At 42.6% G+C, this 21,963-nt stretch overlaps 1 protein-coding gene across 1 annotated transcript; it reads right to left on the minus strand.

Annotated features, from left to right (window-relative positions):
• Positions 1-3,680: 3,680 nt before the first annotated feature.
• ppp1r16a (protein phosphatase 1, regulatory subunit 16A) lies at positions 3,681-10,816 on the minus strand. The gene is made up of 10 exons (XM_083675603.1): positions 9,922-10,816; positions 9,411-9,481; positions 8,703-8,848; positions 8,197-8,300; positions 7,796-7,920; positions 7,483-7,608; positions 7,319-7,394; positions 7,057-7,186; positions 6,778-6,940; positions 3,681-6,499 (listed from the first exon to the last, which is right to left on the minus strand). Exons 1-10 carry the CDS (start codon positions 10,166-10,168, stop codon positions 5,990-5,992), a joined length of 1,698 nt encoding a protein of 565 aa, XP_083531729.1. The 5' UTR covers positions 10,169-10,816; the 3' UTR covers positions 3,681-5,989.
• Positions 10,817-21,963: the final 11,147 nt, after the last annotated feature.

Below are 21,963 nucleotides of genomic sequence, written 5' to 3' on the forward strand. Positions count from 1 at the left end.
TAATAATTGTCCACAAAATAATCTGTGAAACCTATGAGAAAGCAGAAGGGGAACGATTAATGGAAGTAATGAGAGATTGACAGTGGTGAGCGCATTATATCTAGTTACATAAACACTGGTGATCACACCAATCTTAGGTCGCCTGTATTGCTTGAAGAAAAATACGTGCGGTGTTTGAATTTCAGTCACCATCGTAAGAAAATCTGTGCACATGTAAGCAAGCATCCAGCATGGTCAATTTTGTTTCCTCTGTTCGGTCGCGCTGACTACTACACACTATGTAACACATCAGTTATAATAATGATAATCTATTTAAGCAAGAAACACAACAGTTCTTACCACCAAACCGTCGTGTGATAGATAGTGCCCTTCAGTCCAGCTGCGTGAGCTTTCTGGTCTCCCTTGCTTTCTTACCAGAAGCAAGCCAACTTTCAAACTCCCCCCACAGTCCAGTGTCATATGTCATAATATGGGCTTTGCTATTACTGACTATGGGTGTCACGCCTCCTGCATGAAGTGTAAAGCATCACTAGCTTGGTTGGTTTAAAACTGAACCTAAGACTTCTTTGATTTAAACCCCAACCATTCAATTTGTGTGCGTCTGGAAAGCAAGCATTTAGAGACAAATTGACATCCAACTAACATGCATGTATTGTAGGCCTTGTTGTTATGACTGAGAACTTCAATGACTAGCTAGTTATCTTTAGCTTGCTAGGTAATTGGAAGATGTACGTTATAAGTAAGATGTACGTTATAAGTAAGTAAGTTATCTGCCAAGCTTACCTTTCCGCGAATCGCACGTTTATCTTCATCCTCAACTGAAGTAACACACATTTGTCATATGTCTAATATATACAAGCTTAGAAATACTACAGCAAATATATACTTTCTTTTAACTTGGACTGAAAAACGCAAGAAGTTTTTTGGCAGACATTCTATTTTTATCTAAGCTCTTGCTGCAATTTCTGAACACCCAAAAAAATCTCTGTGGTACTGAACGTTGTGTACCGTCCCAACCAAGGGTGTTGTGTTACTACCAGGCAACATAAGCTGCACCCCTATCCAGAGGTCATGGCCCCGTTCCAGAGGGTGCTACCCACTGATCTACAGTGCCCTCCGTAAGTAATGGGACAGTGAAGCATTTTTTCTTCTTTTGGCTAACGATATAAATCAAACAATAGTTCAAGTTCAAGTTTATCATTTGTTATTCAATAACTATGAGGTACAGAATCTCAGCTTTTATTTGATGGTATTTGTGTACATATTGGTTTCACCATTCAGAAATTACAACACTTTTTATGCATAGTCCCCCTATTTCCCCTAGGTGTTCCTGTGTTCATTAGGTGTGTTCCGTCACATCATTTGTGCAGTCATGAGAGAGCTCTCAATGTCTAGTATTGATTTTAGGCTTTGCGTTTGCCTTTGTGGTCTGCTATTGGTGTCAACATGACGACCAAAGAGACGTCAGTGAAAGTCGGGGAAGCCATTATGAGGTTGAAATATCAGAAACAAATCAATAAGAAACCTTAAACCTACCAAAATCAACAGATTGGAACATTATTAAAAGGAAAGAAAGCACTGGTGAGCTCAGAAATCACAAACAACTTCACCAGCAGAACTACAGAGGATACACTGAAAGCTGCAAACCACTAGTTAGCTGCAAAAAACAGGATGGCCAGGTTACAGTTTGCTAAAAAAGTAACTAAAAGAGCCTGCAGATTTCTGGAAAAAGGTATTTTAGACAGATGAGTCAAATATGTACCAGAGTGATGGCAAGAGTAAAGTGTGGAGGAAAGAAGGAACTGACCTATATCCACAGCATACTACCTCATCTGTGAAATATGGTGGAGGGGGTGTTACGGCTTGGGCATGTATGGCTTTTATTGGTGGTTTTGTGAGCGCAACACAACTAAAAAGAAAATACTATTTACTATAAACCTTTAACCAACCACTTATGTGATTAATATAGTGGGACATTTTATGATGCAATCAAAGTTATGTGAAGAGCCCCAGTTGCCTACAGAATACTACAGAAATGTGAACATAATCGTAGTAAGCACTCCATAACTGTAGTAGTTATTAGCCTACAGAGTAATAACGATTATTGTACTGGTACTGTAGTTACTTTGATGTAAGGCCAATCAACATGGAGGTACTCCACATTCACAGTAAACACATTTTAAGGTCTACGGTATGTCTAAGTTTGGGACAGATTGTGGGTGATATGCACCCAATACAAGATACTGACAATCAAGTCAGGCCAATTGGGAATTTTCATATGACTATTATATGATAGCTTGCACCATTTATTAACTTTATCAAGACAAATTGTTGTATTACAAATGACATGTTACTATAAGAGAGAGAGAGGTTTTAAAACAAAGTAATGTAAGGAAGGGATACAGTTAATGTTATTAGCATAACAGGAAAGTTTGAGATAGTGACAGAATTTGAGTTTTCAACACTCAAATACTCAAATAACAAACCATCCAGTTTGGCAAGTCGATACAGAGTCCTCTGTTGCCTAGGTGAAACCAGATAACATTTTCAACATACCTAAAAGTGCTATTGTCCTATAAAACAGTACACAGCAGAATATAAGAGGGTACAGCCATTGCACAGAGGTTTGTCTTTAACTCCATGTTTGCATTCACACTTTGATACCCTTTATGCTTTCCAATGAGATTAATCACTCCTACAGGTAAATCACAGGGAGACGTACCCTCTGTGGTCAGTGATCAGCAGCAGCACACGGCTTCTGAGTATATCCCTGTAAGTCTTTCTTTGGCAGTTGTCTTCACTTTACCCTGACAGCCAGGACACAGCATGGGATAGCATTAGTCACTGATGATGCCACACCTTTCTCCCTGCCCTTATGATATTGTTCTTTTCAAGGAGTGTCTCTTAAGGAGTGAAATAAGAACTACTCTGCCTGCCCTTTGCCTTGGAGGGGCAACCTGTCACTCAAGCATGCAAAGAGTGAGAATGGGTGAGCTGGGAAACTTTGTTTCTTTTTATTTATTTTTTTTACCTTACTAGGGGTCTCACCCAAGCTTGAAGTGTTGTCAAGGCCACAGTGAGCATGTCATGGAACATCAGGGAAGTCACATTTATAATAAGCATCCTGTAATAAAAGAAAAACATCAAAATGAACCCTTAAACAGTCTGATTATTTCAGAACATACATATTCAATCAATTTGGGCTTCTTCTATAGTTACCGAAAAGGAAAAAAGGTTATGGTGTGCAAGGGACTGGCGATGTGTCTATTACTAGAGGTCCCCAGGGTACATCGTTGTCTTTCACCATGTGGTCGTATATCATTATTAACTCCTCCCCGTGTCAACAGTCTTGGGTCTGGGGGAACAGGTGGGTCTGGGGGAAAGCCTTGCCCTTGATCTGTGGGGGGTTGGGGGCATGTGCTGGGCACTTGGGCCCATCATTACAGGAATGCACCGTGGCGGTCAGCTCTGTGTGTGTGTGTGTGTGTGTGTGTGTGTGTGTGTGTGGCATAGAGCAACGCTGCTGTGCTAGGTAACTGCACATTTTCTCCACAGGGGGGTGACATTTTCAGCTTGAACTTCAGATAACCACACATACTGTATAAATACATGAACAAAAAAACACCCAATGCAGTTTGACATTATATAATATATTTATTCTAAAATATTTACAAGGGTTCTAGATTTGTTGTAAGGTGATCCAAAATAAAAAGGAGCAAAGAAAAAAGGTACAAAAATAGTGACAGGTACTGCAGGTCCTTGATTCGTCAGAGTTGCCTGGAGTCCCTCCCCCTCTCCCTCCCCTCCTATGGAATGAAGGGAGTAACCCCTTTACAGTACAGCACTCACATCAGCTGGACACTAGTCTCTCTCGACAAACTCAGGGCGCTCCGCACACACACAGCAGCTGTGAGAAGAGGCTAGCTGGACTGAAAAGCCATTTCACTCTCTGCACCCTCAATACTTCAACCATAACTTGAGTCAGTGCAGCTACCTACTTTATGTACGATAGAAAGGAGTCTAAACAGGTTCACTGTTGAGCAGCATGGTTAACTTTCTCTGTGGATTAAAGGCAACTTTGTTGGTTTGAAAGATGTGGCAGTTGGGGGGCACACTGACCAACACCATAACCATATTCTAACTTGAGATCTGTGCGCGTAACTCGATTAATCAAGTCCATCTATCGCGACTACTAAACTAGTAAAACATGCAATACCAGAGAGAAATGTTGCGCAAAAAAGTTACCTATATGAGCACTTATATAAAAGTGACTTATGAGTTAAGAGTCTGTCCTTAGAGAGCAAACATTTTTGTCAGCTTGACTCCCTCTCCAACACAAGTGCTCAAAGCCCATGTAGCATTACAAAAAACAAATCAATACAAAAATCTGTGAAAACATGACAAACTTTTTGAACAGACAGTACAACAGTACAAATCATGGACTACGACAAACAAAAACTGAAACGTGTAACTAAGGACTGAGATCCATCGGAGGATGGAAACAGTCACTGGTAGAGGCTTTCTGTTCCATACTTCACTTCATACAGACTGCAACCCAATCAAAGTTCCACCTGACCTGGGTTGAAGTAGTATATGATTTTTGGAACTTTGTGCAAGCATCGCAAACCATGTTTCATTTGCCAACCCTACAGAAGGCACTTATCTTAAACAAACCATTACATTGAGAACACCTTGCTTAAGACATTGACAAATTGATATTTTTTTTTTTTTCAATTGATCTGATGACACCTTCATTTCATTAAGACAGTTATATAGATCCTGGGTTTCAAGGTAGGAATGATTTTATGTAGGGGAATTGTGGAGGCCATACTCGATACCTTGAGTGAGACAAGCAAAGAGATAAGAAAATACTGTCCTGTCCAGAGCATAGAAAAATGTTCAATAGAAATGCCTTGAGGCCCTTATCCTGTGGGGGAACATTTAACAAACACCTTCATTACATTAATTTACATATAAATCTCTTACAATCATTTAAACAAAAAAAATCTTTGTTTACAAATTGCACCATCAAAGTATCAAAATGTAGCCGTTTCTTAGTGCACTGGAACAGTAGATTGGTTTATATTTTAAGAACAGTGCTGATGATCAGGAGTAAAGGCAGGGAAATTGCACTAGTTTACAATCATGTGTAAATGTGATGCAAATTCAAACCAACAGGAAACAGAAACCATCATCTACAAACACACTCACTACTGTGCTTTGTCAATAAACTGGTGTGTCTGGATGGAACACAATAAATAAGATAAATAAATGCAGATTATGATGTATCATTAATATTAATCATTTAGAAAAAAGCAACTCCTCCTCTCAATCACAACCTGTCCATCTCTAAAAATCAACTAATTCAGTTACAGTGCACATATTCGATCAAACTCAGTCAATCATGAGTGCGAAATTAGCATTCACTTGGTCTGATTATCATTTTAACAATAGAATAATAATCAGCTTTGGTTCATTAACATTCACTCTGCTCTAGACCCTATTTGCTTTATGTATAAGCAATCATATTCATTTGGGTCATGTAGTATTTTCATATATTGTGCATGTAAATGTAGTTGGTGAAACCGTAGAATGAAACAGTGAAGTACTCTTAAAAGCCACCAGGTTGCCATCTCAGGTCCAATGAGATCCATGCCCTCCGTTAAAGAGAGGCAATGAGGAATATCAGGAGCTTTGATGTTAAGTACTCTTATTATATAGGGTACATTCTCTCCACAATATACAGTATATACTGTACTGTTCTAAAGCTGAAGAAGGGAGAGTTGATGGCTAAATCGTGCAGGAGGAATGTACTTATAGTTGAGAAATGCAGCGTAGACCAAATATTAAATGGCATGTCATTGATGGAGGTTGGACAGAATTTCAAATAGCTAACAATTTGATAAATCAACCTGAAAACAATCCTCTGAAAGTTATGCCACATAGGAGTGTTATACATCCCTCACTTTAATTTCTAGTCAGGCAGTCTCTACATGAGTCCACAGCAGGGCTCCTTGGTGTTGGAGGTGTCCTCCTCTGGGGCTCGGAGTTTGAGGAGGGGTGGGTCCCCGCTGGCTGGGGTGAAGTAAATGGCGCTGGGGTCAGCTACCTCCTCTGTGCTGGGGGGCTCCTGGGGGGCTGGGGAGGACACCTCAGGAGGAGGTGTGGGGGTCTCCTCTTCTGAGGTAGGGAGTAGAGGTGGGGGGGGCGCAGGGTGCTTGTGGAGCTTGGCTGCAGCCCGCTGGCGCTTCAGGTCCGCTAGAGTCTGATGGGATTTCTCCCGGGTCATGTTGTCCCCGCCCTCTCCCTCCCCAGACCCTGAGGCAGGGTTCAGCTGGTAGGAGGCACTGCGCTCCATCAGACCCCCACCGCCCCACTGCTCCCCTGGGACAGACGAGGACAGGGTCAGGGGCGGCCCCCCATTCCCCAGGCTGGACTCCCTCTTCCTCGCCACTCCCTCCTCATCCTCAGCCCTTGGCATGGCACCTGCAGCTGCAGCCTGGGTCGGAGAGTGACCAGAACTAATTCAACACCAGCTTATTCTAAATCATAACCTCTACTCTTAGTAGTTCAATTTCAAAACAAACCCTAGCCCCAAGCCAAAAGCAATATGTGTACAGATAAACAAAAAAAAGAATGAATTTCCACCATATCCAGTATATTACCCATATTTTCTAACCACGTGCTTCATGGGTAAGGGTTGATTTGGGCAATGATCCTTGACTATCCTTGTTGTCAAGGTGTTGATGCTATCATCAGCAGAACAGGGCCACTTACCATAGCAGCCTGCTGGTGAAGCTCATTGTCCGTCTGTCTGTCCTCGTCTTCGTCCTGCGGCTCAGCCTGCCGGCCGCGCTCCTGCCACACGATTGCTTCCTTGTGGTGCTCCCGTCGGTACAAACTAGAACGCTCGTTAACGCTCACCCGCCGCACCACCTTACTGCATAGACAGAGGGCCAAAAGACACAGATACAGTGAATAAAATAACAAAAAGCTGGACAAAAAACACCATTCACGTGTCAAAAGAAAACGTCTTCCACTTCGACTTGAACTCACCCCCTGCTGCCGGTGCTGGACGCTCGTCTCTGCAGGGTGCCCTTGTGTCGGTCCTGACTCTTCATGATGGCGTCGTGTTTGTGCTTCAGCTCCATCAGCTTAGCTCTCACCTCCTCGTCAGCGCACACATCTGCCATGGACACAGCACACACACAAAAAAACAATCATCTCACATTTGTTATCGTCAACTTCTTGGTCTCTGTCACACAGGTACCCTTTAGCACACAGTTTGGGCATTGACTGTCAGGTCTCTTGGTCTTACCCAGTGGCGTCTCCTCCAGAACAGACTTGGTGTTGAGACTGGCCCCATGAGCCACCAGAAGCTCCACCATCTGGATCTGGAAGAAAATAAGACCAATGACATTGTCATGTTAAATCATGATAGCTGATTAAAGGGGTCCTTGATTAATTCTGTGCAGTACTGACCTGTCCCCAGCAGGAGGCAGCATGGAGTGGCGTCCAGCCATCAGAGTCCTTCTCCTCCACCTCAGCCCTGTGCTCCAGCAACAGCTCCCCCACTGACAGGTAGCCGTTAGCAGCAGCAATGTGAAGCTGGAAGGTAGAGACAGGGGACAGACAAGCTGTTCAATACACAACCATTTGGCCCAATGCAGAGTTACGAGTGAGTTTAAAATATTGATCATAGTGGTTACCTTCAGCTGCAGATCAAACCCCATTGCCATTGTAAAGTGATATAGTCTAAAAGTTCTGATGTGTTCAGAGTTCTAATGTATCTCACCAGGGTGGCTCCATGGTCATCCTGAGCGTTCAGTTCTGCCCCACTCTGGACCAGCGCTCGGATGTCAGTCAGCATCTCCATCTCCTTAGCCCCGCGACACTGATCTATACGGTCCTGAGTTATACCTGCACACGCACGCACACAGTCTAATAAGTACATCTTCTCACAGACTATTCTTATTGTTTAGATTAGAAATAGCAAATAGCCTACTGTAGGTATGGCATTGAATATGGTTAGGGTTAGGGCTGGGACAGGGACAGCTTGGGGCTAGGGATAATGGCCGGAGTTACAGCATAAATTCAAGATAGGTGTGGGATTTTTTGGGATTTGATTAGAAGATAACGTTGGAAGGAGAATGGGGTAAAGTTCAGTTTGGGTTAGGTGTTGGTCTCTCTACTGACCTTGTTCTGCCATGACCATCTCCAGAAGCTCCAGTGTGGCGTCATCCTCACAAAGGTCATAGGGCATGTTCCCATCAGCGTTGACAGCCAGCAGGTCTGCTCCACTGGACACACACACAAGGAGAATGTTACATCAGTGACACACACTCATCGCTATCACACCACAGCTACATTTCGTTGTCCCAGTACTTGTACTAGTGTATGACAATAAAGTTAGGGTTAGATATAAATCTAATCTAATCACAGCTGCACTGCACTGCTGAAGGACGTTCACACACCCAAAGTACTTATTTACCTCAGTGCAGCAGCCTGATTTGAATTGTTTATGCATGTAAACAAGGTGCTTAGCTTTCAAGAAGGGTTGGCTACAGTTTTAGTGAACAAGACTCAATCACCCATCAGTGTGTGCTATACACTATGCTGTAATTCAGCAGATGTGCATATCATAATTTCTGCACTGAGAGCAGTATAGTCAGTGTGTTCTGTTGAAAAAAAAGCAGACTCACGACTGCACCAGAAGCTGTACTAGGCCTGTGTGTCCACAGGTGGCAGCAGCATGGAGAGGCGTCCACAGCTCACTGTCGCAGGCGTTCACACTTGCACCCGCGTCCAGCAGGCACTGCACCACCTCCACAAAGTCATCAATGCAACACTGCCGTGAGGGAAGACACAAATTCACACATGTAAGCGCAGGGGGGCGCATGCACACACACACACACAACCACACAACCACTCTGCCAACTGCAATGTAAACAGAATTTGCATAGGCTACATGTTCCAGCCCTCTGCTAAGTAAACATATGACTTTTTCCAAGAAGAATTCTGATGCTTACTGTATAAAGAGAGCACTGTGTCGTTCTAACAGTGTATTTTTTTGGTGGTGTGCTTGCAAACCTTCCCAAACACAACACAGCAGCACCATGTACTGTAGGGGGATCACTAAATCAGTCCTCGATTGTCTAGGAATGTAAGCAAGAGAACTGGTCCAGACCAGCAGTAACAACATCTGGAACAATGTGAAGACACTCTAACATGTTTATACAAACTGTGACTTTAGACAGTAGACTCAGACACAACACAGACAAACAGTACTTTCGCCGTGACCACGCAAAACATAAACACAGTCACACACACACTGATCTCTGTTGGTGAGGGCTATTAGAACGGTAGCAGTGTGTGTGTGTGTGTGTGTGTGTGTGTGTGTGTGTGTGTACCTGGTGCAGGGCAGTGAGCCCGTCCTCATTGAATAGGTCTGGGCTGACTCCACTGTTCAGCAGCTCCCTCACTGTAGGGAAATCCATTCACAACATGAATGTTATTCACAATGACTCATTATTATATGGGCTGTATCCTAACTTGAGATACACACTGGCAATCTATGGTTTACGTGAAGGTCTAAATTACAAGTGACCTCTATAATTAGCCGTAATCCCCAGAGCTAACAATAACACTATTGAAAACAAATGCCTGGTCTGATAAGCTAGAGTGTGACGTGTCCAACATAAAATATGTATGAATCATTTCCTCTGTAACTTGTGCTTATAAAGCACTAGTCCTAAGCAGCTGCCTTGACAGAGTTGAGTGATACTCTTAAAAATACTCTTTTCAACATTTTAAATGAGTGACTTTTCCTTGATTAGCAATACACGTCCCCAAGGGTGACTCCAACGATGATGTATCTGCTCTCATAGTGTATAAGAGTCTGTGTTTGTGGGACTGACTCACCCTCCTCCAGGTCGTTGCGAGCTGCAGCCTCCAGCAGGGTGATGTTGTTGGGAAAGACTACCCTGCGCGTGCGCCCCTTCTTCTTGTCATCCTTGTGAGCAGTCTTGCCACGGGCCGTGTCTTTCTCCATCTGGGCCCAGCCTTTCAGCTGCTGGGTGCGTCGCTTCTGAGCATGCTTCAGACGCTCTGTGGCGCTCAGCCGGCCCACGGTGGCCATCTCGCCAAGCAGCTCAGCGTGATCCGCCATTCCACGCCACTGCCACCCTCCTTGAACCTCCGACCCCTCCCTCTCTTTCTCTTTCTTCAGTCGATAATCTCTCTGATCTGATTTTGTTTCGATTCCTGGTTTAAGCCTTGAATCACTCAAACATGCCCTCCTGTCCCCAAAATGGATTCCTCTAGGTCAGGATCCACCTTTGAGGAAAAGAAAAAAGGTCTAACAGAGGCAGTGAAATGGAGGCTCTAGCGCGGCAAAAGTCACGTTACAGAGGGGTTTAAACAGTGGAAAGTCAGCACAAAAAAGAATCAAAGCTGCTTTGAGCTGCAGGACAATCCAAGTGTCAAACAGACCCAGGTATGTCAATAGATGGTTGGGTGGTGGATACATCCATGGCCAAAAGGTCCAAGCAGATAATGTTTGGATGGGAAGCAGAGCATAAACGTCTCTTTCCCATCATCCATGGGTCTTTGCTTATATATGGGCTAAACAATGAGGAACAATGGTGGAAAACAAATCGCCAGGTATCATACAGTTTATTATTTCTGATTTCTATGGAACATCTCGCTTAGGAGACACTGCCAATACTGAACCATCCAAATCATGACTTTGACCCGTTTCTCAGTCCTTACATCCATCTCAGCTCTGTATTCTTCTGGGACTAAGAAAAAGTCACTAGTTCTCTCCTGTCCAAGTCAGATGCAGTATCTCCAGCCCCTGGTGATGGACCCAACAGAGAAATTCCTAGATGGGAGTCCATAGTGAGAAGATTTCAGAGGTAAACGTCATAGCTCTGCAAGACTTGAGGTGAAGAGGATGTGGGTTGAAAGAGTACAAACTCAGCAGCCAAGAGGAACCAGGTCACAGTTGCACTCACGCACTTGATATACTGTCATGCAATAAGGACAAAAGTAGTAATTCAATAGTGCACTGAGCTTGTTTCAGAGTGCCATGGTGGGACAGTATTCAAGAAGGACCAGCCTTAGGTGGAGGTGAGGGCTATACTGAGGCAGTTTTCAGGCACTTCTAATGCAGGGACTTCAGGAGATCAAGACTCACCAGGAGCTAGGCATTGAGGTTTCTTACAGATCCATTGTGCTGAAGGCACAACATTATCCTCCCCTGGCACCTGCAGATAGAGAAATAGAGAGAGTGTAAGAGAGGGAAAGAGACAGACAGGCAGAGAGAGAAAGAGACAGACAGGCAGAGAGAGAAAGAGACAGACAGGCAGAGAGAGAGTGCACGGTTACAGTAATGTACACAACCCGCTCTCCTAATCCTGTTATCTTTAACCCCTGAGCTCCTTCCCCTGCTCCCTCCACTCCCACTCCTCTCCCTGAGGAAACCGGAGATGGGACGGCTTTCATTAATGATTGACACCCCCTGCACAGCTCCTCGGCTGCAGCAGACCAGACCAGACTGTATGGTTAGTGTATTAGGCAGGAATGGGGTTGATGTTGTATGGTAGTGGTTAGTTAAGTTGTAGACACTTGTTTTTGTGCTTAGTGCTAAGCGTGGCATCTCAGTCACCAAGCCCTCTCTCCCTCCACTCTTCTCCTGGTAGGCTATATCTCATACCAGCCTCTCTTTCCAGGCACCTCATCCATTATTTAGCCCCAGGCCTGTGAGCGCTGAGAGGAAGGTCAACTAGACGCACTCAGAGAGATAGGGAGAGTGAGCCCAGTACAGGTAGGCCCAGCGCAAAAACAGACTACTCCACACAATGGCCTAACTTGAGTGGGAGGCTAGGACTGGGACATCAACTATTTGGCAATATGGTGGCAAACCAGAGTAGAGGAAAAGTCAAGAACACTTTTAGACTTTTAGCTATGCCCATGTGCAGACACTACACAGTGCTTTGACCTTCTGACAGCACAACCTCTTCCTAGAGCTTTTGTTCCAAACTTTTAATTGAGCCTGCTTTATGAAAAGACACTTGTGTCACCATGGCTTCGGACTATATTTAGGATGACCTTTCTTTTGTCAGTGCCCACAATGTAAGGATTTCCTTACATTCAGTCAAAAAGTTTACAAACCTGCACTAACTCCTAAAGTGTTAAGCTACTCCCACACAAACAGAGAAAGGGCATGTACCAACTCACAGCATAGGTTATTCACATGACAACATAACGCCACACCAGAGACATTTATAAATATGACTGGGCCATGACACACCTTAATCACCCACCAAACGGAACTGAACTTCCTTAAACAAGAGATGGAGATGCAAATCCTGTTCACCCTATAGAGAGTCAATTTAATGTTCACATGTCAACAAACTAGTTCTCCACTGAGCAACAGAACACAACAGCTGGCTAATAATCACAGTGGAGGATAAATGTCACATGCACAGTAATGGTAGCCTACCTCTCTCTAGGCCTGCTTTTCCACAGTGAACAAGCAAGAGGAGAAACATGATTTAAGCCAAAAAGATTTGGAGGGGGAGTGGAGGGGGGGCTATCCTCACAATCCCTTTAGGAACTTTACTGCTGGAACAAGTGATATAACTCCCACAATGGATCCAAACGATAATGGCTCAATATAAAACACAATCAGACACATAAGGACATAGCTTACAACTGTGAGTAGCCTACCATAAAACAAGTATGAGGCTTTTATCACTATGGCCACAATATATTGAGGTTGTAGGCTAGTAGGCCTAGATAACCTATAGTCTATCGTATGGTCCTCTCTGGTCTGTGTTTGTTTGCCATCTCTGAGTCACAAATCAGTGGTTATAAAACAGGTTTACTATGTTTGCATTCTTCTCTTGGAACAGGTACTCCATGTGACTAACAGGGGCCTAATCGCTGTGTTTCTAGCTGTGGGCCTAATGGACATATTTGACCTGTTTCAGCAGGTTTAGGTCATCCTCTGTGATAACCAATGTGGTGTGTGTGAATGATGCATCTCTATAGTGTGGAAGTAATAAACCAACTAGGCCTATAGTGACTGGTCTCATACCACACCTAACCTCTCCAATCTACCCATGCATTACAGTTTGTAGTTCACAAATGCATTCCCCATTGAGACAATCATCACCTCCCATCCATCATGCCTCATCAACACTATAAGGGGGACACAGACACAGACACAGACTCTAGCTGGAGGCAGAGGAGCTTGTATTCCAATAGTCACACAGCCATTGAGTGAGACCAAGTGCACTTATCATTGCCTGTCTGTCGTGATTTGGCAAACCAAGTAGCAGTAAGGCCACAGCCAGCAAAGGACTGTGTGAAAGTGTTCTTTAGCCTAGTATTGGCTCATACATACAATAACAGGCACTGTGCCCCAACCCAGAGCACACAAAGAGCACACACACTCCTCAGCTGTGCAATACCTTACTCCATCCAGCACCTGAACCCCCACCCTTTAAATTGACACTTCAGGGTTGAGCTTTGCCTAACACTATCCATGAGTCATCCCACCCCCAAAGCTGCACCTCTCAATAATTACATCTTCAGAACAGAGAGGAATGTCAGGGCTGGGTGGATGATGCCTATAAATAGAATGACTAATGGGAAGACATTTATATTTACATTTATGGCATTTAGCAGACACCTTTATCCAAGGCGACTTACAACAAATACATTTGTTTAAGTAAATGAATTATCTATCCATCAGTCATCATAAGATAAAGTAATCAATGCTCGGACCAGGGGCCATTTATTAACAGGAGAGAAACTTGTACAGGGGGGTAGTGGGGGTGAAGAGAAGATGAAAGAAATGCGATAATTCACCATGACAATTCTCTTAAGATTCTCAGTTCATGTAGGCTCTTTCCAGATTACAAAAAAACATTGCAAATGTCATAATTAAGCAGAAAACAATTACAATATTTTCAATAGGTGACACAAGGTGCTTTACTTTTCACACATCTCCCCTAAGCCCCAACCCAACCAAACATAAAGCTGGATAAGAATGTTATGGTTAATCACCTTAATGAAAGCACCACTGGCAACATGGCAAAGTTCACTAGGTTTGGTATACTGCTGTTATAGGTGCTACTGTACCGTTTGCCCCATTTGGTCAACATCAGCAGTCTTGACTCATCAACAGTGTACTTTGAGTTTGGTCTTGAAAACTTGGAACTGTTAACAAGAGCGACCTGTGTCAATGAGTCATTGACTCAGCAGGAAGGGCTGTTCGTGCAGTGGAACATATCATTCAACTGCCAGGCTAGCCTTTTTCATGAATACTCACATACATTCAGCATTTGTATGGTCTGGTATAGTCCCCAGGTAAAAAAGAAAATGACTAAATAAAATTTAAAAAAATAGGTTGCTTAATGAATTGGCCTAAACCAATGTTATATATTATTATATGCAAAAGGTTATGATAATGATTTATGCAATAAAATGCTGGTACAGTATCCTATATTCTGCTATGTTTGACTATATACATTTCCTATTCATTCCTGGTCAGGACTAATTTTTGAAAATCAGCATGGTGACCTTATCCCTTCAGAGGACGAAGCCAATTCTCAATGTGACCACTGCTTTTATGTAGGCTAACAATGCTGAGTACATTCTGATTCAATGCTGTTATGTAGCAGTGCTGTTCTGGAATTATCCTGCCACTTGAACCACTGCCCAGTAGTCTAATCTACTGTTGAATATTCCCCCAGTTTAAAAAGGTTTTAGTGGGCAATTAAAACACAAATCCCTGGGGGGAGAGGGAGAGAAAGCGATCTGGTGGAGGAGGTGTGAGCTTCATAAGTCCCGTCATGTGAGCTTTAGCCTTAACAACTCAGCAATGTCTGCGACTACAGAGAGAGAAGTTAGAGAGGTGGAATAGAGGTGGAATAGAGGGGAGAGAAATCAGAAGGCAAAAGGGGAGGAAAGAGAGTGATTGAGATAAACGCAGATATGGGAGGAGGGGGGGTGGGGAGGAGACAGACTGTGATAACCCAGGAAGCCAGGTCGAGTTCAGTCACAAAACAGGAGGAAATGATGTGAAACTGAGAGGGTAGGCTTTTTTGGGGGGTTTCTGAATGTTTCCTACAATCTACTATTTGCTCTTGCTTAACACAATGCAGCTATGATCAAAATCTGTGCATTGCAGTTAAATCAAGGAGCAGAAGAAGGGCCAATAAACATCTTGTACTCAAAAGTTGAGTTGAGCAGCAAATAAGCAGTCTCATCATGTAGCAAACCCTTATCAATAAACGCTTTGTCTATATAACATCAGAGAGGGTTACATGGTTCACACTACAAAGTGTGTGCCATGTCGCAATGTAGCCTAGGCTGTTGTGGTAATCTCCTGAATCTTAGATAACCTATCTCTTCTGTTTGATCGAATTGTGTAGACCTACATTACAAAATGTGACCTGTTCCCTTTTTTCAATATATTGCAACTTATTGATATTAAATAAAATACTAGTTGAAAACCATTTTGTTCTGTGAAAGTGTCTTTAAAAAAGTTTGTTGTGCTGTAAGGACTGCATGCACACCATGGACCCTTATGTAGGAGCTGTCAGAGTGTGTTCTCATTTAGATTGTGTCTATGGGTCCTGTTGGTTGGCAAACATAATATTACATTACAACACACAACCTATTAATACAACAACAGACACCATTTCTTTTGGTCATAATAAGTAGCCCTTACAAACTAGCGGCACTGACTGATTGTTAGAGCAATGTGCTCATAGGTAGGCTCACCTGTTGCATGCATGCCATGCAATCGTATCGCACTGGTTAACAAAATAGTTAACATGTTAACAATTGACGATCAACCCATGAATGACTTTGAGTTTTAATAACAAGTAAGCTGGATAATGTATAACCTGCTGCATCTGTATGTTAGTTGGTAGGAGAGATTAGCTAGAGCACTACTACTATCTTGATGCAGGTTTCACCTCCAGCCAGGGGCAAGTATGCATACATTCAGAGCTCTGTTGCTAGCTGTATGGTATGATACTATAGGCACCTATAACTTGTCTGCACCTTGCCTATATTTCGAATCATAACCTATTTGTTGCTGACATCCAACATGCCCGATCTCCAGTCCTGAAATCTGTCATCTATTCATTCAGTATTTTCTAATGCGTAGTTAGCTAGCTAGCATGTTCATTAATTCGCAAGCTAAGCAGAGGTAGCCTACACAAACAGCCCGCCGAGTACGGTAGCTACCTGTCCCCATTCAGCCCGGTAAAGTTGTTCTTTATGTGGCTTAAATGTCGCCATTCAAATATTCGCTGAAGTTGAAGGACAATTAAGGCATAATGTAAGTGGCTCGTGTCTTACCTGTGGAGTGGTTTAGTGAGTGACAGCAGCCTCTGAGTCTGACACTCTTCACGGCTCGTCTGAAACTGATCAGCTGCAGCTTTCTGGTGTCCCCAACGCCAGCCCTCAGGGGAAATGCTTCTCCATAACAACCGCTTCGCCATGACCAGACAATTCCCCACTAGAGGGCGATATTGTGTAGGAAATTGCAGAGCCAAAGACAGATCAAAGATAGCATAATGAGAAGCTCCTAGCACGAATAATGATGACGATCGTAGTAGGCTATGGTTCTGGGTGAGTGAAAAAAATACAAATGATTTTTATGTGTTTATTTTGTGCACATTCAAAATCATGTGTGAGCTGTTTTAGCAACAATAAACACATATTGCCTAACACAAAAGTCATTCTAAAGAATGTATTGTACTATTGTGACGGTAATACCCATCTACACATCTGGAGAATCAGTTTATAATTAAGAGCATAAGATGTCCCTTATGATATTACAGACTTATGGCAAACTAATTCAAGTGAAACATGCGTAAAGACTATCATATAGAGAAAGGTTAACCTATCCGTGCACAGACATAAAGAGTATGTTAGGGGGGTCTGGGGTTGCTTTTGTACTATTGTAAGGGGGTTGGGGTGGAATGCTACCACTGCTCTTCTGTACATATCTGTCTATACTGTTCATAATCTGTCTATACTGTTCATAATGCACATATCCTTATATTTTTATTTTAATACTACTTTTAATACACTGCACATATCTGTACATACCTGTTTATACTGTTCATACGGCACTCCATATTTATTCTGCTATTTACTCTGTACTGTTAATACATATATACTGCCTATACTGCATTGTCTATACAGCTCATATGCTGCTTACACTGTTCATACTGCATTCTATTTATTCTGCTTATAATGCTACTGCTAATTCATATGCTGCTTACACTGTTCATACTGCATTCTATTTATTCTGCTTATAATGCTACTGCTAATTCATATACTGCTTACACTGCACTACTTGTACTATACTGCACTACTATACTACTCATATACTGCACTACCTGTATATGCTGTTCACACTGCACTTTTCTGCTTTTTTGCACTTCTGGTTAGACGCTAACTGCATTTCGTTGTCTCTGTACTTGTACTCTGCACAATGACAATAAAGTTGAATCTAATCTAATCTAATGCTATCCCCTCTGATAAGTCAGCCAACATCCAGCATCCAAGGGCTCCCTCAGTTCCATAGAACGAAATCCAGACAGACAGGGAATATGTTTGACTGTTTATGATAATCACAAGTAGGTATTGTCCTCTTGGTCGACAGTTTTAGAAAGGGCGTTAAGGACAATCAACTGCCAAAAACCCAGAGACACTGATGACAGTAACTAGGGGTGCGTTATTGTGCATGGCACTGCACAGGGCATTCACACATTTTAAGGGAGATTGCAATCCATAGGAAATGAAAATGTTCTGTTCCAAGTGACCTGCAACCTGGGTGTAATCGTACGGAACAACAGGTGTATATTATACAAGAAGTGGAGCAAGTCTTCCCAACAGTCATTCTTAGAGCTGTGCGAGGATTGCAGGAAAATAAAACAATAAATTGTCATATTTTACAACAATATTTTACAACACTATAGCTATTTGTCAAATCCTACCTATGACATTTTTTTGCCAGTAAAGTTATAATATTAGGTGACTTACATAATAGGGTTAAAACAACATAACTTAGTACAGTAGCAGCTAATGTACTAGATAGGTGTGTAACATGAACAAAAAATGCTGTCTGGAGTTAATTAGTATAACTGTCTGTCGAAGATCCTTTGTTTACTTCTCTGTTGTGTGGGTGACTGAAATACATTACCCTGTGCAGTGTGTATGGAATCAGGATTATCCCTGTGGATTGGAACACAGCCTAGAATGACATTATGCAGAGTCCAAGTCCAACACAGCATATAGGGTGTTTATTTGTTTTTCACTGTGAGGCAGCCACTGTTAGGAATAATATGTCCTTAAGTATAGTCACCTGTGCATTCGTCCTCCTGTTGTATTGTGGAGGTTCAAAAGCAGACACAAATGTTTGGTGATAACCATTGCAATCAATATTCATGTTGATACTTAAAAAACTGTTTTATAGATCACTTGTGAGAGTTTGGTGGGTGAGAAAATATCACATCCTGCTTTTATCTGGAGTCCACCTATTCAAGGCAACTATTTAATTAGGATATTTGAAGGATTGCATGTTTGTTGTTCTTGGATCATCCACGCTGTGTTGCCCTTCATTTCAGTGTCCTCATTCTTAAAGCTTTGTCTTTGTCTTTTCTAAAGCGGAGGCTTGTGCATCCTGATTGGGAATGTCTTTGATGGATCTGCAGATGATTCAGACATGGAATTTGTTCTTCATTCTAAAGCCTCTTTGGGGGGGACAAAGAAAGTGACCCCTCTCTTTCAGCAGCACTAAATTTACCCTCTTTAGTCTATCTCAGTTTCGGGTAGTATCTCAGGGAAGCTTAGAGGGATTTAACCAGACATAATCTAGCGGTACACCCCAATCCTGTATGGCACCTCTATTCATGTGACATCCCTGACTCACTATCCCACCAAAACCTATTGTCTCTGCAGCAGCCTAGAGGTGATTGCAGCTTGTATTCACTTTTCATACCATGTTAAGAAGTGTCACCTATTTTGCACAAACCATTTTGACCAAATAGGCTATCAGGAGTACCTTTGCCTCACAGTTATTAGATGCTATGAGATTTTTCCGTCATTCTCATCATGGCCATTTAAGGGTCCACTAAGGGTCATTAAGCCCTGGACATGTTTCTAGTCAACTCTACATGCCCTAACACATTTCTAATAAGCCTACAACAGCGAAAGAAAATATTTTCTTGCTTTTTCAAGCCAAATAGCTCAAATTACTTAGGGTGAGGCAATGCCTTACTTTATATGGGCCGTTACAGTTGACCTAAGGGCATTCTATTCTATATTTCAATACCATGAAGTGAATAGAGTAGTGTTTGGTTTGAAAACATGACTCATAAAAGGAAGACGGTTTAATTAATTCCAGCCAATCAGAAATTAGATAGTCACATTGGCGCAATCAAACTATGGGCCACAGGCCAGGTGAGGAAGAGGACAGAGAGTGCGCGAGGGTCACCTGTATTTGTCAAAAACCTATGGTTCAAAACATACTTTTCCCGTTTCTTCTCGCTGTTTATTTGGAAACATTTGACTGCCAACAACATTTATGTACGGTAAGATAGAAAACACATGAACACTCAAGGAAACTGGCAACTGCAAGTTTGAAGTCTGTTTTGTGAATGCTTTTACATGAAGACCTAGACTGTATATATATATAAAAACTTTTCTTATGTTGTTATTTTAAGTTTTATTGGCCTAATATAAATATGTACCAGTGTAATTTCCTCACCTACTAGCCTACCGTATTGACAATTTAGACTATCCCCTCAAATTGGCAATTAACAGGGCGGAGCTGAACTGTACCTTAATTGAAGCTTACAAGAGTCATATACCTAATTGTAATTCACATTTACAGAATTTCGCATCCTTCGTTATAATTTCACAACATTCTTCATCTATTGGTCTTCATAACTGTGCCAGATGCACAAATCGGAAAGAGTTGATGGCTGTGTTTACAAGGTGTGAATGTCCCCACCACTCGGCAGCCAATAAGTAACCTGGATGGTGTTGAATCGTCCATTGTATCTGCTCACATGCTAAATAGTAAACCGCGTCGTCAGATTGTCAATGAAAACCCTTCTAATCCAACTTGTTTTCACTGTCTTGCTGAGAGGTAGGCTAAGGGCTTGGGCATTAGCACTACATTAACTTGAACAAAAGCGACAAGCATTCCCGAAACTATTCTTTTACGCTGGACACACCACAGCATAGTTCCAGGGAAACCATACGGTGCGCAAATACACCCCCAACTGTTGCGCACCACGAGGGGCATGTTTTTTGAGCACTATTAATGTGTTTCTCAGTTCTGTTTTGAATTTGAATATACAGTACCAGTCAAAAGTTTGGACACACCTTCTCATTCAATGGTTTTTCTTTATTTTTTATTATTATTTATTATTGTAGATTAATATTGAAGACATCAAAACTATGAAGGAACACATGGAATTATGTAGTAAACAAAAAAGTGTTAAACAAACCAGAATTTGTTTTATATTTTAGATTCTTCAAAGTAGCCACCTTTTGCTTTGATGACAGCTTTACACACTCTTGGCAAGTTTGTGTCCAAACTTTTGACTGGTACTGTATATACTGACACAGGCTACTGCTTAGCGTTATAGGCCAATGCAGCCAAAATTACAAAGCATAGGCCGGGTTGGCCTATTTGAATAATTACGTTTTTATGTCCTCGTCCACACACTTTTTTCCGGCTTGTTTTTTTCTTTCCATGCAAGGCAATCACTATTAGGCTATAGTTGAGCCCACCTAATTTGCTATTTGACCTTTATCAGCAACAATTGATAATCAGAACCATATAAGCTATATTTAATTGATATTAGACCTATCTCAATATCCACTGAAAGTGGCCTATGTATTTGGCCGAAAGTGTTATTCTTTTTATGTTTGTTTATTAGCTGTTTGTATATTGCTAGCCATAAGTTGTTGATTGAATGAAAGCCTCACCCAAAATTCCTCTCGTTTATTTTCCCCCTCTCATCTTGTTAATTTCCCTCCCTCCCCCACAGTAACATTTTTACTTTCCAATTCTCTTTCCGCCCCCTTTGTGGATCACGTTGGCGACGATTCTATAGTGACATTGGAACATCACAAAACGATCTGTACTTACTGTAAGCAAGTTCCAACAAAGCAATTGGGTGGGTGTAGGGTATAACCACCACAAACGTTTTATACGTGCAAATGATTCAAGCAAGGCTCACTAATTATATTCGTGATAATACATATAGCAACGGTTGGATACTGTCGTGCGCATTTAAGGGGGCCATGCACTCTTATGCGCAGCAGATGCGTAAAGTTTATGGAGCACCGTTTCCAAAGCCAGCGGTGTGCGGAAAGTGTGGATATTTGTCAGAGGGGTTATTTACAGATTTACTGTCTTTCTCTCACACAGAGACCCTCCCCAACCCCTGGGGCGATCAGTCATTCTGCCCGCAGATAGCGCTCCATTCTGTCCTCGATTACGCAGCGGGATTTACATGAGACTGTTAATTGTTTGCTCTTCAAATAGAGTCAGCCTGGAGCCAGCAGTCTGCCAGAGGTTAAGGACCGACTCCCTCCCTCCCCCTCTCCGTCCTCCTGTCCGACCGTGCAGCCCGATCTGCCCCCTGGGTGATCAGCATGACAAAGCACTGGGGGGGACAGAGCCTGTTGGCACCACCCGCCCTCTCCTACCTGTGCTCTCCCAGCTTGGGAACCCACCACGACCATCAACTTGACTTAGCCGGCAATGTCTACCAGACCCATCCCCAGAGCAACATAACGCGGAACTCTCCAGCCCAACACTGGCCTTACTATTCAACCCAGGTGCCAGTCCAACAGCCTCCACGCCAGGAAAAGTCTGCCCCGGCCCAGTTCATCAGGGCGACGGCGCCC

Source organism: Argentina silus (genome assembly GCF_951799395.1).
Source record: "Argentina silus genome assembly, chromosome: 1".
Taxonomy (NCBI): domain Eukaryota; kingdom Metazoa; phylum Chordata; class Actinopteri; order Argentiniformes; family Argentinidae; genus Argentina; species Argentina silus.

Coding starts and splice junctions, on each gene's coding strand:
- ppp1r16a (XM_083675603.1), bottom strand. CDS start 10,168: ATGGCGGATCACGCTGAGCTGCTTGGCGAGATGGCCACCGTGGGCCGG. Junction 8,849..9,410: donor GGCTCACTGCCCTGCACCAG/GTACACACACAC, acceptor CCCTCACGGCAG/TGTTGCATTGATGACTTTGT. Junction 6,941..7,056: donor TCCAGCACCGGCAGCAGGGG/GTGAGTTCAAGT, acceptor CTGTCTATGCAG/TAAGGTGGTGCGGCGGGTGA.